The 15157-nt window shown below is 44.2% G+C and overlaps 1 protein-coding gene across 5 annotated transcripts in view; it reads left to right on the top strand.

The window, feature by feature from the left end:
- Positions 1-12684, top strand: part of LOC109925408 (neutral alpha-glucosidase C-like) — a 95688-nt gene extending 83004 nt beyond the window's left edge. For 3 of the 5 annotated variants that reach the window (XM_048600158.1, XM_048600159.1, XM_048600161.1), the window contains 3 exons: positions 4124-4236; positions 9203-9303; positions 10622-12684. In XM_048600158.1, the coding sequence (XP_048456115.1) occupies positions 4124-4236; positions 9203-9303; positions 10622-10734 (327 nt within the window). In that variant the 3' untranslated portion in view covers positions 10735-12684. The remainder of the gene's footprint in view (positions 1-4123; positions 4237-9202; positions 9304-10621) is intronic. The other 2 variants (XR_007262666.1, XR_007262665.1) reach the window with 2 other exon arrangements.
- The last annotated feature ends 2473 nt before the right edge of the window (positions 12685-15157 follow it).

The raw sequence follows: 15157 nt of genomic DNA, 5'->3' as shown, positions 1-15157 counted from the left end.
GCATCGTTGTGGCACTGCAGGAGGCCCAGGATGGACATGTCGTCTGAGGAATGGGAGGGGGAGTTGAAATGGTTCGCGACTGGGAGGTGCAGTTGTTTAGTGTGAACCCAGCGTAGGTGTTCTGCAAAGTGGTCCCCAAGCCTCCGCTTGGTTTCCCCGATGTAGAGGAGGCCACAATGGGAACAGCGGATGCAGTATACCACATTGGCAGATGTGCAGGTGAACATCTGCTTGATGTGGAAAGTCTTCTTGGGGCCTGGGATGGGGATGAGGGGGTGAGGTGTAGTGGCAGGTGTAGCACTTCCTGCAGTTGCAGGGAAAAGTGCCGGGTGTGGTGGGGCTGGAGGGGAGTGTGGAGCGGACAAGGGAGTCACGGAGAGAGTGGTCCCTCCGGAAAGCAGATAAGGGTGGGGAGGGAAAGATGTCTTTGGTGGTGGGGTCGGATTGCAGGTGGCGGAAGTGTCGGAGGATGATGCGTTGGATCCAGAGGTTGGTGGAGTGGTACGTGAGGATGAGGGGGATTCTGTTTTGGTTGTTACTGTGGGGAGGGGGTGTGAGGGATGAGTTGCGGGAAATGCGGGAGACACGGTCGAGGGCATTCTCGACCACTGACGGGGGGGACGTTGCGGTCCTTGAAAAACGAGGACATCTGAGATGTACGGGAGTGGAATGCCTCATCCTGGGAGCAGATGCGGCAGAGGCGAAGGAATTGGGAATAGGGGATGGCATTTTTGCAGGAAGGTGGGTGGGAGGAGATGTATTCTAGGTAGCTGTGGGAGTCGATGGGCTTGAAATGGATATCAGTTTCTGGGTGGTTGCCGGAGATGGAGACAGAGGGGTCCAGGAAGGAGAGAGAGGTATTAGAAATGGTCCAGGTGAACTTAAGGTTGGGGTGGAAGGCGTTGGTGAAGTGGAAGAACTGGGAGCACGAGGCGGTGCCGATACAGTCATCAATGTAACGGAGGAAGAGGTGGGGTTTAGGGCCAGTGTAGGTACGGAAGAGGAAGTGTTCCACCTCTCCACCCCTCTCACCCACTCCAGCCTCTCCCCCGCAGAACGTGCAGCCCTCCGCTCCCTCCGCTCCAATCCCAACCTCACCGTAAAACCCACGGACAAGGGAGGCGCAGTTGTAGTATGGCGCACTGACCTCTACATCGCCGAGGCCAGAAGCCAACTCTCTGACACCTCTTCCTACCGCCCCCTTAATCATGACCCCACCCCCGAGCACCAAACCATCATCTCCCAAACCATCCACAACCTCATCACCTCAGGTGACCTCCCACCCACAGCCTCCAACTTCATTGTTCCCCAACCCCACACCGCCCGCTTCTATCTCCTTCCCAAAATCCACAAACCTGACTGCCCTGGTCGACCCATTGTCTCCGCCTGCTCCTGCCCCACCGAACTTACCTCCACCTATCTCGACTCCATTTTCTCCCCCTTAGTCCAGGAACTCCCTACCTATGTCCGTGACACCACCCATGCCCTCCACCTCCTCCAGAACTTGCAATTCCCCAGTCCCCAACACCTCATCTTTACCATGGATGTCCAGTCCCTATACACCTGCATTCCCCATACAGATGGCCTAAAGGCCCTCCGCTTCTTCCTGTCCCGCAGGCCCAACCAGTCCCCCTCCACTGACACCCTCCTCCGCTTAGCTGAACTGCTTAGCTGAACTCGTCCTCACCCTCAACAACTTCTCTTTCAATTCCTCCCGCCTCCTACAGACAAAGAGGGTGGCCATGGGTACCTGCATGGGCCCAAGCTATGCCTGCCTCTTTGTAGGTTACGTGGAACAATCCCTCTTCCGTACCTACATTGGCCCTAAACCCCACCTCTTCCTCCATTACATTGATGACTGTATCGGCACCGCCTCGTGCACCCACGAGGAGCTCGAACAGTTCATCCACTTCACCATCACCTTCCACCCCAACCTTAAGTTCAGCTGGACCATCTCTAATGCCTCTCTCTCCTTCCTGGACCCCTCTGTCTCCATCTCCAGCAACCACCTAGAAACCGATATCCATTTCAAGCCCACCGACTCCCACAGCTACCTAGAATACACCTCCTCCCACCCACCTTCCTGCAAAAATGCCATCCCCTATTCCCAATTCCTTTGCCTCCGCCGCATCTGCTCCCAGGATGAGGCATTCCACTCCCGTACATCTCAGATGTCCTCGTTTTTTAAGGACCGCAACCTCCCCCGCCGTCAGTGGTCGAGAATGCCCTCGACCGTGTCTCCCGCATTTCCCGCAACTCATCCCTCTCACCCCCTCCCCGCAATAACAACCAAAACAGAATCCCCCTCGTCTCACGTACCACTCCACCAACCTCTGGATCCAACGCATCATCCTCCGACACTTCCACCATCTGCAATCCGACCCCACCACCAAAGACATCTTTCCCTCCCCACCCTTATCTGCTTTCCGGAGGGACCACTCTCTCCGTGACTCCCTTGTCCGCTCCACACTCCCCTCCAGCCCCACCACACCCGGCACTTTTCCCTGCAACTGCAGGAAGTGCTACACCTGCCCCTACACCTCACCCCCATCCCAGGCCCCAAGAAGACTTTTCACATCAAGCAGATGTTCACCTGCACATCTGCTAATGTGGTATACTGCATCAGCTGTTCCCATTGTGGCCTCCTCTACATCGGGGAAACCAAGCGGCGGCTTGGGGACCATTTTGCAGAACACCTACGTTCGGTTCACGCTAAACAACTGCACCTCCCAGTCGCGAACCATTTCAACTCACCCTCCCATTCCTCAGACGACATGCCCATCCTGGGCCTCCTGCAGTGCCACAACGATGCTACCCGAAGGTTGCAGGAACAGCAACTCATATTCCGCTTGGGAACCCTGCAGCCCAATGGTATCAATGTGGACTTCACAAGCTTCAAAATCTCCCCTCCCCCTACTGCATCCCAAAACCAGCCCAGCTTGTCCCCCCCTCCCTAACCTGTCCTTCCTCCCACCTTAAGCCCCACCCCCATCTCCTACCTACTAACCTCATCCCGCCCCCTTGTCCTGTCCATCCTCCCTGGACTGACCTATCTCCTCCCTACCTCCCCACTTCCACTCACCTTTACTGGCTCCATCCCCGCCTCTTTTACCTGTCTGTCTCCTCTATCCATCTTCTATCCACTTCCCCCTCTCTCCCTATTTATTTCAGAACCCCCTTCCCCTCTCCCATTTCTGAAGAAGGGTCTAGGCCCGAAACGTCAGCCTTCCTGCTCCTCTGATATTGCTTGGCCTGCTGTGTTCATCCAGCTCTACACCTTGTTATCTGAGAAGAGAGAGTTCTTTTTGTTGACTGCAGTGCCTGCACAATGAAAGGTTTGAAGTTACAGGATGATGGCATCTAAACTCTGCCCTAGTAATCACTGTTATCACTTTAGAGAATTGTAGTCAATTTGCATCATGTGTTTAACATTTGCCTTTTTGTGACTAACAAGCGATCTTTTCTAAGTAGACAGGATAATAACATTGATTAAAATAGATGATTTTGATCTCATATATAAACACAGAAAGTTCTGGAGAAACTCCTGCAAATCTTGCACTACATGTGGAGAGAGAAACTCAGCTAACATTTTGTGTCTCATGTGGAACTCAAAACATTAACTGTTTCTCTCTCCGCAGATGCTGCTTGAGTTTTGCCAGCATTTTTGATTTTATTTCAGATTTCCAGCATCTGCAGTTTTTCAATTGTGTTTTTGATCTCTTTCCCGTCTTATCGATGTTAGTTACATTAGTCAGTTTCTTCTCCAGTTCAGATTTTTATTCGTCATCCTCGGCAAAGTGAATTGCTGCTATAGGAAGCTTTTGGTTTATGTGCTTAATAGATGCAGTATCATCTCTGTATCCAACATGGCAGTTGGGAGATCCAAAGTAAGTAAGCTTCATGCCAAATTAACATTTTGTCAAGGAACTGATGTGTTGCAAATGGGCAGCTGGTGCATCTTGCTATGTTCTCAGCCTACAACTCACTCTGCTAATGTAATTGAACTGCATTTGGGAGATTACAAGTAGTAAACCAGGGAAAAACAAACTGAAACTGCCTGAAGCAGATTGTCATAATTATCGGTTATCAGTTCTTCAGTTTTCCATCTATATTTCTGTTGTAGAACTCAGCCACAGGCAAGTTGTTTCTTGATGATGGGCACTCGTTCAACTATAAGAACAAGAATCAATTCTTACTCAGGAAATTCAGCTTCAAGGACAATACATTTTCATCAGTGTGAGTAGTATTGACAGTTTAGCTTTCAATTTTTCTTATTCAGAGTTTTGGGTCAAAAATCTCAACTTTTTGAAGTAGCTGGCTATTAATAGCCTTTGGTCATCATGAAGAAGCACATCTGGAAGAGTAATACCTCAATGGTAATTTTAATAAAGTATATAACCAAGAGAACTCGATTCAATAATGCATTTTACTTGATGGCTATTTCTAAATCAGTGCAACTGTTACTAGGTTCAACATGCAATCACTTTCTGAAGTGAAGGTGGACACTAATGCCCATTATAAGAAGAGACTCTTGCAGAGAAAAAGTCAAGTCACAATTTCTACAGCAGTAATTTACATAGCATAGTAATAAAGTAAATTCCCATCGAGAAGATGCCAGTAAGGTCCATGACTTCCCACAGATGATAGGTCACACCTTCCATTTGACTCCTAATTGTCAGATATGATTCAAGGGCACTCACAACCCCTTTTCTCATTGTGAACTGAAGACATACTACTTAAGGTCCATAAGATGGTAAGAAATAAGAATAGAAATAGGTTGTTGGTACCTCGAGCCTGCTACACCATTCAGTAGTATCATAGCTGACCCTGCATGCCTCGCATCCACTTGCCTGCCCTTTTCCCGTAACTCTTGATTTCTCAAATAATCAAGAATCTATCTCACCCTTAAGTATACACAAGGACTTGCCCCCACAGCTGTTCCAAAGACTCTTAAATGTCTGAGAGAAGAAATTTCTCCTCACCTCAGTCTTAAATTGGTGTCCCTTTATTCTCAGACTGTGCCCTCTCAACATTTAGTCTGTCAACCCCGTTAAAAACCTTAGATGTTTCAATGAGATCACCTCATTCTTAGAGCATAGAACAACACAGCACAGGGGCAGGTGCTTTGGCCCACCATGTCTGTGCCAACTATGATGCCAATCTAAACAAATCTCATCTGCCTGCACACGGTCTGTATGCTTCTATTCCCTGCTTGTTCACTTTTCTGCCTAAATGCTTCTTAAATGCTTGCTATCATATTTGCTTCTCCCATCTTCCTTTGCAGTGTCAAGCACCTACCGATTTCTGTGCAAACAACTTGCCTCACACATCTCCTTTAATCTTCCCCGAACCCCTCCCCTCCCACTTAGTATTTGACATTTCCACCCTGGAAAAAGGACTCCGACTATCCACCCTATCCACACCTCTCATAATTTTAGATACTTCTATCATGTTGCTGCTCTGACTGCCAAGTGAAAACAATCCAAGTTTGTCCAACCTCTCCATATAGCTAATACACTCCAATCTAGACAGCATCCTGGTAAACCTCTTCTGCACCCTCTCCAAAGCCTCCACATACTTCCTATAGTTTGGCAACAAGAACTGCACACAATACTCCAAATGTTGCTTAACTAAAGTTTTATTCAGCTGCAACATGACTTGCCAGCTTTTATATTAAATGTCCCAACCAATGAAAGCAAGCAAGTCATGTATCATCTTTACTACATTATCCACATGTTGCCACTTTCAGGGAGCTATGGACCTGCACCCCAAGATCCCTCTGTATAACAGTGCTCCTAAGGGCCCTGCTATTTACTGTATACTTGCATTTCACTTCCTAGAATGCATCACCTCACACTTGTCCGGGTTAAACTTCATCTGCCATTTCTCTACCCAGTTTTCCAGCTGGTCTAAATCCAGTGACAACCTTCTGAAGTATCCATAACTCTATCAACTTTCATGTCATCTGCAAAGTTTCTATTCGGATCACCTACATTTTCATCCATTTATATATAGCACAAACATCAGAGGTTCTGGCACTGATCCTTGTGAATTACTGCTGGTCACAGACCTCCAGTCAGAAAATCACCCCTCACAATTGCCCTGTCTTCTAAGACCAAGCCAGTTTTATATTCAACTTACCAACTCGATATGGATCTCATGTGACTTAATCTTCTGGACCAGCCAACCATGTTGGACCTTGTTAAATGTTTTAGTAAAGTTGACTGCATCCACTGCCCTACCCTCATCAATCATCTTTGTCACTTCCTCAAAAACCTCAATCTAATTTGTGGGACAAGACCTCCCTGCACAAAACCACGCTGACTTTCCCAGTAAGCTCACTTTTTCCAAATGTGGGTAAATCCTGTCCCGAAGAAACCTTTCCACTAATTTCCCTACACTGATGTAAGGACTGCAGCCTAAAATTTCATGACTCACCCCTGCTGCCCTTAAATGAAGTAACAATATTATTATTCTCCAGTCTTCTGGGACCTTGTCTGTAGCTAAAGAGGATACAAAGACCTCTGTCAAGGCCCCAGCAACCTCCTCCCTTAGTACATCAGCATTCTGAGATAGATCCCATCAGGCCCTGGGGAATTATCTGCCTTAAACTTTTCCAAGACAGCCAACACCTTTTCCTCCTTATTATTGACATGCCGTGGAATATCAACGTACCAATATATGTATAAAATGCCTTGGGATTCTCCTTAATCCTGCTTGCCAAGGTCATTTCCTGGCCCCTTTTAGCCTTCCTAGTTCCTTGTTTAAGTATTTTTTTCCTGCTTTCTTTATATTCCTCAAGGGCCTTGACTGATTTCAGTGTCCTACAGATGCTTCCTTTTCATTTTTGACTAATCTTTCAATATCTCTTGTCATCCAGGGTTGCCGAATTTTGCCATCCTTATCTTTCATCCTCACAGGAACATGCTGGTCCTGAACTCTGAGCAACTGGCTGTCAAAGTATCAAATATGGATTTACCTTCAAATAGCCAGCCCAATCTAATTTCTCCAGTTCCTGCCTAATATTGTTGTAATTAGTCATTCCCCAAATTAACACTTTCACCTGAGGACTAGCCTTATCCTTATCCATAACTATCTTAAAACTTACGGAATTATGATCCTTGTTCCCAAAATGCTCCCACTGAGACTTTGATTATCTGGCCTGGCACGTTCCCTAGTACAACCCTTCCCTAATTGGACTATCTACATGTTGTTTCAAAAAGCCCTCTGGATGCACCTAACAAATTCTGTCCCATTTAAGCCATTGGCACTGAGGGAATCCCAGTCAATATTGATGAAATGAAAATTAGCCACTACAGCAACGCTGTTGTTTTTACGTCTTTCCATGATCTGCCTACATATCTGTTCCTTTATCTCCCTCTGGCTCTTTGGAGGGCCTATAGTATAACCCCATCATAGTCATTGCACCTTTCTTATTCCTGTGTTCTACCCATATGGCCTTGCTGAATGAACCCTCCAAGATGTCCTGTCAAGGTGTGCTTAATCAGTAATGCAACTCCCCCACCCCGTTTACATCCTTCACTGTCATGCCTGAACCATTTAAACTCGGAAACATTGACCTGCCAGTCCTGCCCTTTTCTCAAACAAGTTCCTGTAATGGCTACAACATCGTAGTTTCATGTACTGCTGCCGTGTTCATTAACCTGGCCCTGCCTGTTCTTCCTGTCAGACTTATTTCACTTAACCTCTACCTTCTCCTCAATCACTGCATATGCTGACCGACTACACTGGTTCCCACACTCTGCCACCCTAGTTTAAACAATGTCAAGTGGCACTAGCAAACCTCCCTGCAATGATATTGGTGCTTCCCCTGTCCTTCTTGTATAGGTCTCGCCTGCCTTGGAAGGGATCTCATTGATCCAGATTTCTGAAGCCCTCCCTCCTAAACCAACTCTTTAGCCATGCTTCATCTGTATTATCTTCTTATTTCTGGCCTCACTAGCATGCGACACAGGGAGTAATCATGAGATTTCGAGCCTAGATGTCCTGTCTTTTAACTTTATTCCTAACTCTCTAAGTTCCCTTTGCAGGACCTCATCTCTCTCCCTTCATGTTGTTAGTATCAAGATAGACCACAACCTCTGGCTGCTTACCATTCCCTCTCAGAATGATCTGTGTTGCTCAGAGATGTTCTTGACCTGGCACCAGGGAGGCAACACACCATCCTGGAGTCTCACTCACAGCCACAGAAATGCACATCTGTGCCCCTGATTATAGAGTGCCCTATTACTACCGCTCGCCTGCACTTCAACCCTCCCTTCTGTACTGCTCCCGTGTGAGTTTGCCTCCCTTTCTATGCCGACAGGGAGGAAAAACTTTCAGAATCTCCCAGAATTGTCCTCAGTTACTTCTCACTACCTCTTCCTATTGAGCACCGGGTCTTCTGCAATCCCCTTCTCAGTTGTAGTGTCCAAGCCAATTCTCCCAGAATCCTCAGTCATATCTCATTACCCTACTTTGAACTCTAAGGTGAGGAAAGCTTTCCGAAGGTCTTAGTGTCAATGTGTGGGGTTGATGGCCATTGTTGTAGAGGTGGAAGCAAGAAGTATGGGTGAGGCTAGGTTGTAGGTTTGAAATTGAACTTTGGGTAGCATTGACAATGTCAGTAAAATTGCAGAGTCTTTGGTCTGCCACAGAAATAATATTAAGGATCTAATCTTCCATGAAGCAAAGGGGGCTCACAAAGAACTGACTTATCTGGGATCAGCTGTAAACGAAGCAAATGTTATCCAGCAAGTATGATTAACAAGTCCCTGGTCAATCTTTTGAAAATCACTTAGAAGTTGGTGGGTAATAGTGAAAAATCGGCTGAGATCATTCGCCCTAGTGTTGTTTACTGTCCCAGCTTGCTAAGGATTCCCAGATTAGGTCTAATTAGTAATAGGCAAGGTGAATCAATCATCCCAGCTGCTCAGCATCTCCATGGACAGAATATCAGACAATAGCCTTGGCTGTGATTTGAAATATTTCTTCAAACCTACCTCTTTTATGATGATTTTGGTCATCTACCCTAGTACCTCCCTATGTGGCTAACTGTCATGCTTTATCTTGTATATTCCTTTGAAGCACCTTGATAATTTCATTAACTTAAAGGCACTGAACAAATGTAATTGTTACTCAGCGTTGAGGCTTACTACCTCTGTAAAGGCTAAACTGTGTAATTGTTATCTCTTCTGTTAAGGTGTGCTGATGAGAAGGGACGGTACTGCACTGAGTGTGTGGTGGAGAGGATCCTTGTTATGGGAGCTGCAAGTCCTACATGTGTGATGGCATGGCATCCAGGTACATAAATTGACCTAACTATTCTCTGTGAACCATTGTCACGGAGAATTTTGTACAGCTGAGTAATCACAAAAAACTGTTAGAAATACACAATAGAGCCGGTAGTATCTGAAAGACTTGACAAGCACTGAGGAAGTTGTAGGGATAGTGATTAAGGGAACCCCACTGGAAGAAAGACCAGGAGAGTTGCCCGGTGGCATTAGACTGATTTTTATTTCTGATACCGTTACCCAGGAGAGGGTAGGAGAGAAAATGGATGTGTTATTAAAATAAACTACTCTGTTTCTGACTAAGCAACCAAATGAGATTGGCTTTGTAGAAAACAGGCAGTAGAATGATTCAAAATATTTGCCTCAGGGCAGCTGTACATAACTGTTGCTTTGACTTTCTGAGAAAATCTAAAAGGCGGAAAGGAATTGACAGGATAACAATTTGTCTGGAATGTGCTTCCATTCATACTGCCCGTCAGAAGCTGGGTTTCTGACCCCATATTTTCTGCATCACCAGGACTGCCCATTTCCACCTTTGTAACATTATTAATCCATCTATGCTGAAAGCCTCATCCATGTGTGTATTAACTCCATACTTGACTATTCCACTGCTTTTTGGTTTGTTCTCCCATCTCCCACCCTCCATAAACTTCCTTTTATCTAAAGCTCTGCTGTTGTAACTTGTACCAAGTCCTATTCATGTGCTTTGTGAGCTATCTTAACTCTCAGTCCAACCACTCTTCAAATTCAAAATTTGTATCTTTGTGTTTGGATTTTTCCATTTGTTCAAACCACCTCTCTAACTCCCATTCCCCACCCTTATTGCATCTCCCCAATCACCTCCTTGTGGGGGAAAAAAAATACAGTAGTACCTGTACATGGAAATGAGTGTACTGGTCATACAGAAGCTCAATTTTGATGTATATGAATTGGGCCAGTGTATTCACCAGTTTTACTATTTTTTCCCTTCTGGAGAATGCCTTTATCTCTGTAACCTTTTCAACTCTTACGGCTCTCAAATAACTTAATATTTTTCCAACTCCACTCTTATCTATTCCTGAATTTACTCACTCCATCATTGCCTAGGCCCTATGACTTGGATTTTCTTTTCTGAGTCTCTCTGCGTCTCTTTCCCTTATGACGCTCATTTTAATCAAACTCTTTGACCAAACATTTTGTCACTTGTCCTAATATCTCTTCAAATGACACAATCAAATTCAATTTTTGCTGTATTAGGACACTATATAATTCAAGCTGTTGTTGTATTCTTTGATACGCCACTCTGGTATTAGTGATATTGCTGACCATTTTGTAATTTCCGTTTACAGATGGACAAGAGAGCACAGTGCATTTCTCCTATAATGCGGGCAAGTCCTCTTTAAACATTGAAGGTCTGCGTCTTAATTTAGGGTGTGACTGGACGCTGAAGTTTCATTACTGATGGGCAGACATTGAGCTATCTGTATCAAAGTAGAAGCGTTCTTCATTTGAATTCATGGTCAACTGCTGTTCTGGTGTCAGTTCTATGGGGAGATGATGGAATGTCACTGGACTAGTCATCCAAAGACCCAGTCAAATGCTCTGGAGTTAAAATCCCATCAGGTCAGTTGAATTCAATTAATAAATCTGGAATATAAAGCTAGACCCAGAAGTGATGACCATGACAACTCGTTAATTGTTGTAAAGCCCCATGGTTCATTGATATCCTCAAGGGAAGGTTATCTGCCATTCTTACCTGGTCTGGTCTATATGTGACTCCAGACCACCGCAATGTGGTGATTCTTCGCTAAACTGTCAATGAGTGGAGAGGCAATTAGGAAACAGCAATAAATGCTGACCTTGTCAGTGACACCCATAGCCCTTCAACAGATTAAATTTGTGCCAAAAATCCAATCTTTTGTTGGATATTTTAAAGCCCTGTGACTTTCTAATTGCTATTACATGAATACCTCTTATTTTTTTCCCTGTGTTAAGCTAATTGACATAATCTAACTGAAGTATAAACAGTTATACATATTTAAGCATAAGGCAACCTAACTCTCAGATTTTCAATCTCTTAGAGGACAGTTAGTGAAACATGGAGCAGGTACTTTCCAGATTTGATCCGCAGTGTGTGATCTTGACCAAGACAGTAGAGCTAGTACAAACTACAGGGCAGTGACTCCTACAGAGATGTGCATATTTGTAGATCTCATGTCAGAATAAAATTGGACTGAGCTGTGCTGCTTTTTTTCAGTTTGAGAAGCCTGTTGATCTCTGTTTCTAGGTTGACACATTGAATGGCTAATTGAATTAGAGCTGGCTTAGACATTAACCTATGCTTTTGGGAATTGTAGCCACAGATGAGTCATACCCTTTAAAGTAAGGAAATAAAGTTGATTCTGTGTTCACCAATAGGATTGTAAAGCATGTTTACTAGAAATGTGACCACTTTTGGTGGCATGAGGCCCACAGCTGTATTAGAGGTTTATTGTAAAATGTGCCATACTAATCAGAAAATAAACTGATTGACAGTGTAAGGTCAAATGTTTAAAAAAAAAAGAAATTTCTTGTAACACAATAGGTCACAGCTTACTTAAGCTGGTTTGATGAAAGCTCACAGACCTGAACCATTAACTCTGTTTCCCTGTCCATGAATATTTCTTATCTTGTTAAGTACTGTATTTCCAGTGTTTTCTGTTTGTATAACTTAAGCTGGATTGTGTAATTTGATGCCAGTTTCTGCAGGGAGACATCTTCTTCCATGTCAGACCAGCAGCAGACTTTGGACTCCTATAACTCACATTGGAAGGACAAACATCCACCATCACAGGCCCCCACATTGTCATTTAATCTGCAGATCTTCGACCTGATCCGTTGGTTGTGGAATAGCTTAGCCCTTGTCTATCACTTGCTGCTTGTGCTGTTTGGCATGAAAGTAGTCTGCTTTGTGGCTTCACCAACTGCTCATTTTTAGGTATGCCTTGTGCTGCTCCTGGCGTGTCCTGCGCTCTCCATTGAACCAGGGTGACCCCTCTAATGATAGAATCAGGAATATGCCAGGTCATTGGCGGGTTGTGTTGCAGTATGATTCTGCTGCTCTGTGTCTTCGGTTGCTGTATCTTTTCAAAGTCTGTTTCGTTACACAACACAATGTAAGGTATTATTGCTGTGAAGATAGGACTTCACCTTTACAAGGACTGTGCGGAAGTCACTTTTGCTGAGCAGGAAGTGCACCAGCTGCTATATGGCAAATTAAGGGTGATTAAAAACCACAAATGTTCCTGCACCACTCAGAAGATTTATATTGCTACAAATGTTCAGATTCTTTTGCAAAATTTCTATTATAAATTGTTGCATTTGTCTCTCAGTCACCAAGAATTGTTAATAAAATAAACTGTTGTCTGATGAATAAGGTTTTATTTATCTGTTTCAGCTTTCTGCCCTGTTTCAATTGTTAATAGACAAAGAAGAAATATAAATCTTTCCATTTATTCTGGAGAAGCTTCCTATTCCAAAGGACCACTTTATGTTTTTTTTTGTTGGATCCTTTAGGAAATGTCTTTGAAGGCACAGGAGAGCCAAATTAAGAGCATTTCTTGAAGGTTTTCTTCATCCCTGCAGTGTTATCATGGTACTACAAACAATCCTCAAACCACTTGTATTCTTCTGGTTCATGCTTGAAAGACTTTTTGCTTAGAATTTGAATTTGAGAGTCATGTTGGGATTTTCATGAACCACGTGTGTTTTTCGGACAATCCCTGCAAATTATTAAGTTTATTGACTTTCAGTTTCACAAATGACCTAATTAAAGTACAGGTATTTCTCCTATAACACGATAGTTGCGTTCCTGTGTGACCTTGCGCTATAGAAAATCGCCATAGAAAATCACGTGAAAGGAAATCGCTATACCTGTACAGCAGACAGTTCATATTATCCAAATAGTGTCCACTATTGATCAATCACATTACAGCCAATTTGCATAAACGAAACATGCATTATGGAGAAATACCTGTAATGAATTTAGTTCTGTAATCATGACACTATTGCACCTCTGTATTTCACTTTTCACACTGTCAGCCCATTCAAGATTGTTCCACATCTGCTGCCAGTTAATCTCGAACAAATCTAAGAGGGTTGTCACTGCTCAAAATGTGTATTTTTTTTACTCAGAGATAGCAAGAACTGCAGATACTGGAGTCAGAGACAACACAGTATGGAGTTCATCCTCCAGCTCCATACTGTGTTGCCTCTATATTTTTTTTAAACTTTTGTCTTCAGATTTTTAGCATTCTTAGATTCCAGATCCATTGCATTGAGTAATGTTTAGTGGGTTTTTATATCTCTTGAAGAAAATTTTATGGAGTAATGAAAGCTCTAAAACTCTGAATATACTGCTTTATCCATTTGATCATAAGAAGGCTATTGATTGTGAATTCATTTAACATGAGTAATTTCTTGAACTCATTGTATCGAATGGTAGGTGCTACTACATCAAATACAACTGTTAGATAATAGATTTTCCAGTCAAATCGATCAACAGATATCTTCTGTTCACAGGAACTTTCAGTTTAGTAGATTAGCTTTAATTTACAAACTTTATTCAATATAACATATATGACACAAAACCTAGATGTTAAAAGGTGAAAACTAACTCGCAGTTTTCTTTTGCTGTAATCTACATAAAAGTCTTTTCAGTATCTTCATTCTGGATTCCTGACTCTTCATGGACTTCCTTAGTAGAAGTAGTAGTTTTGAAGGCAGATCTTTAATCGTTCATGATGTGATGATTTTATTGTAATGAAAGGTGTGCAAGTTAAGAGTTCTTCAAGTTGTTGAGCGGCGTGAGTCCGGAAGAGAGCACGAGGGCAGCCTGGGAAGGTCACCTAGATGCCAAATCCTCTGGAAGCAGTTCGGAAGGCAAAGCCGGAGTCTGTTTGAGTATAAAACGGAGTAAACTTACTGGTGCAGAGAACACTGCGAAACTAAAAAAACTAATTAATTTAAAATAATTAACTAAGTAGAGATGGCAGGTCAGGTGATGTGTATGATGTGGGAGCTAGCTGATCCCATTGAGAACAGCAGTGACCACATCTGCAGCAAGTGTTGGCTGCTTGAGCTTTGGCTCAAAATTGATGAGTTGGAATCCGAACTCCAAACACTGCGGCACATCTGGGAAGGGGAGAGATACCTGGATGCTGTGTTCCAGGAGGCAGTCACACCTCGTAGATTAACTAATGTTAATTTGATCGTTGGGCAGGGACAACAGGGTGTGACTGCGAGTGAGGCAGGTAGAGGGACCCTGCAGACAGGAACACAGCAGCCGCAGCCCTTGACATTGTCCCACAGGTATGAGGCACTTGCTCCCTGGGTGGATGAGGAACAGGGCTGCAGGAAGGATGAGTCAACTGACCATGGCACCATGGTCCAGGAAGCCATTCAAGAAGGGGGGAGCTAAAAGACAGATTGTAGTTGCAGGGGATTCCATCATCAGGGGGATAGACAGTATCCTTTGCAAGCAGGATAGAGAATCCCGCATGGTGTGTTGCCTGCCTGATGCCAGGGTGCAAGACCTCTCTGACCGGCATGAGAGGATACTAGAGAGGGAGGGGGAGGATCCAGTTGTTGTGGTCCACGTAGGTACCAACAACCTAGGCAGGACTAGGAAAAAAGACCTGTTTCGGGATTATGAAAAACTAGGAACAAAATTAAAAAACAGGTCTTCAAGGGTCGTAATCTCTGGATTGCTGCCTGAGCCACGTGCAAATTGGCATAGGGAGGCGAGGATCAGGGAAGTAAACATGTGGCTAAAAGAGTGGTGTGGGAAAGAGGGTTTCCTTTTCATGAGGCACTGGCATCAGTTCTGAGACCGGAGGGATCTATAC

The sequence above is a fragment of the Rhincodon typus genome, chromosome 8, assembly GCF_021869965.1.
Source record: "Rhincodon typus isolate 14 chromosome 8, sRhiTyp1.1, whole genome shotgun sequence".
Classification (NCBI taxonomy): domain Eukaryota; kingdom Metazoa; phylum Chordata; class Chondrichthyes; order Orectolobiformes; family Rhincodontidae; genus Rhincodon; species Rhincodon typus.
The sequence above is the reverse complement of the archived record's forward strand: the minus strand, read 5'-3'. Positions and strand labels throughout refer to the sequence as shown.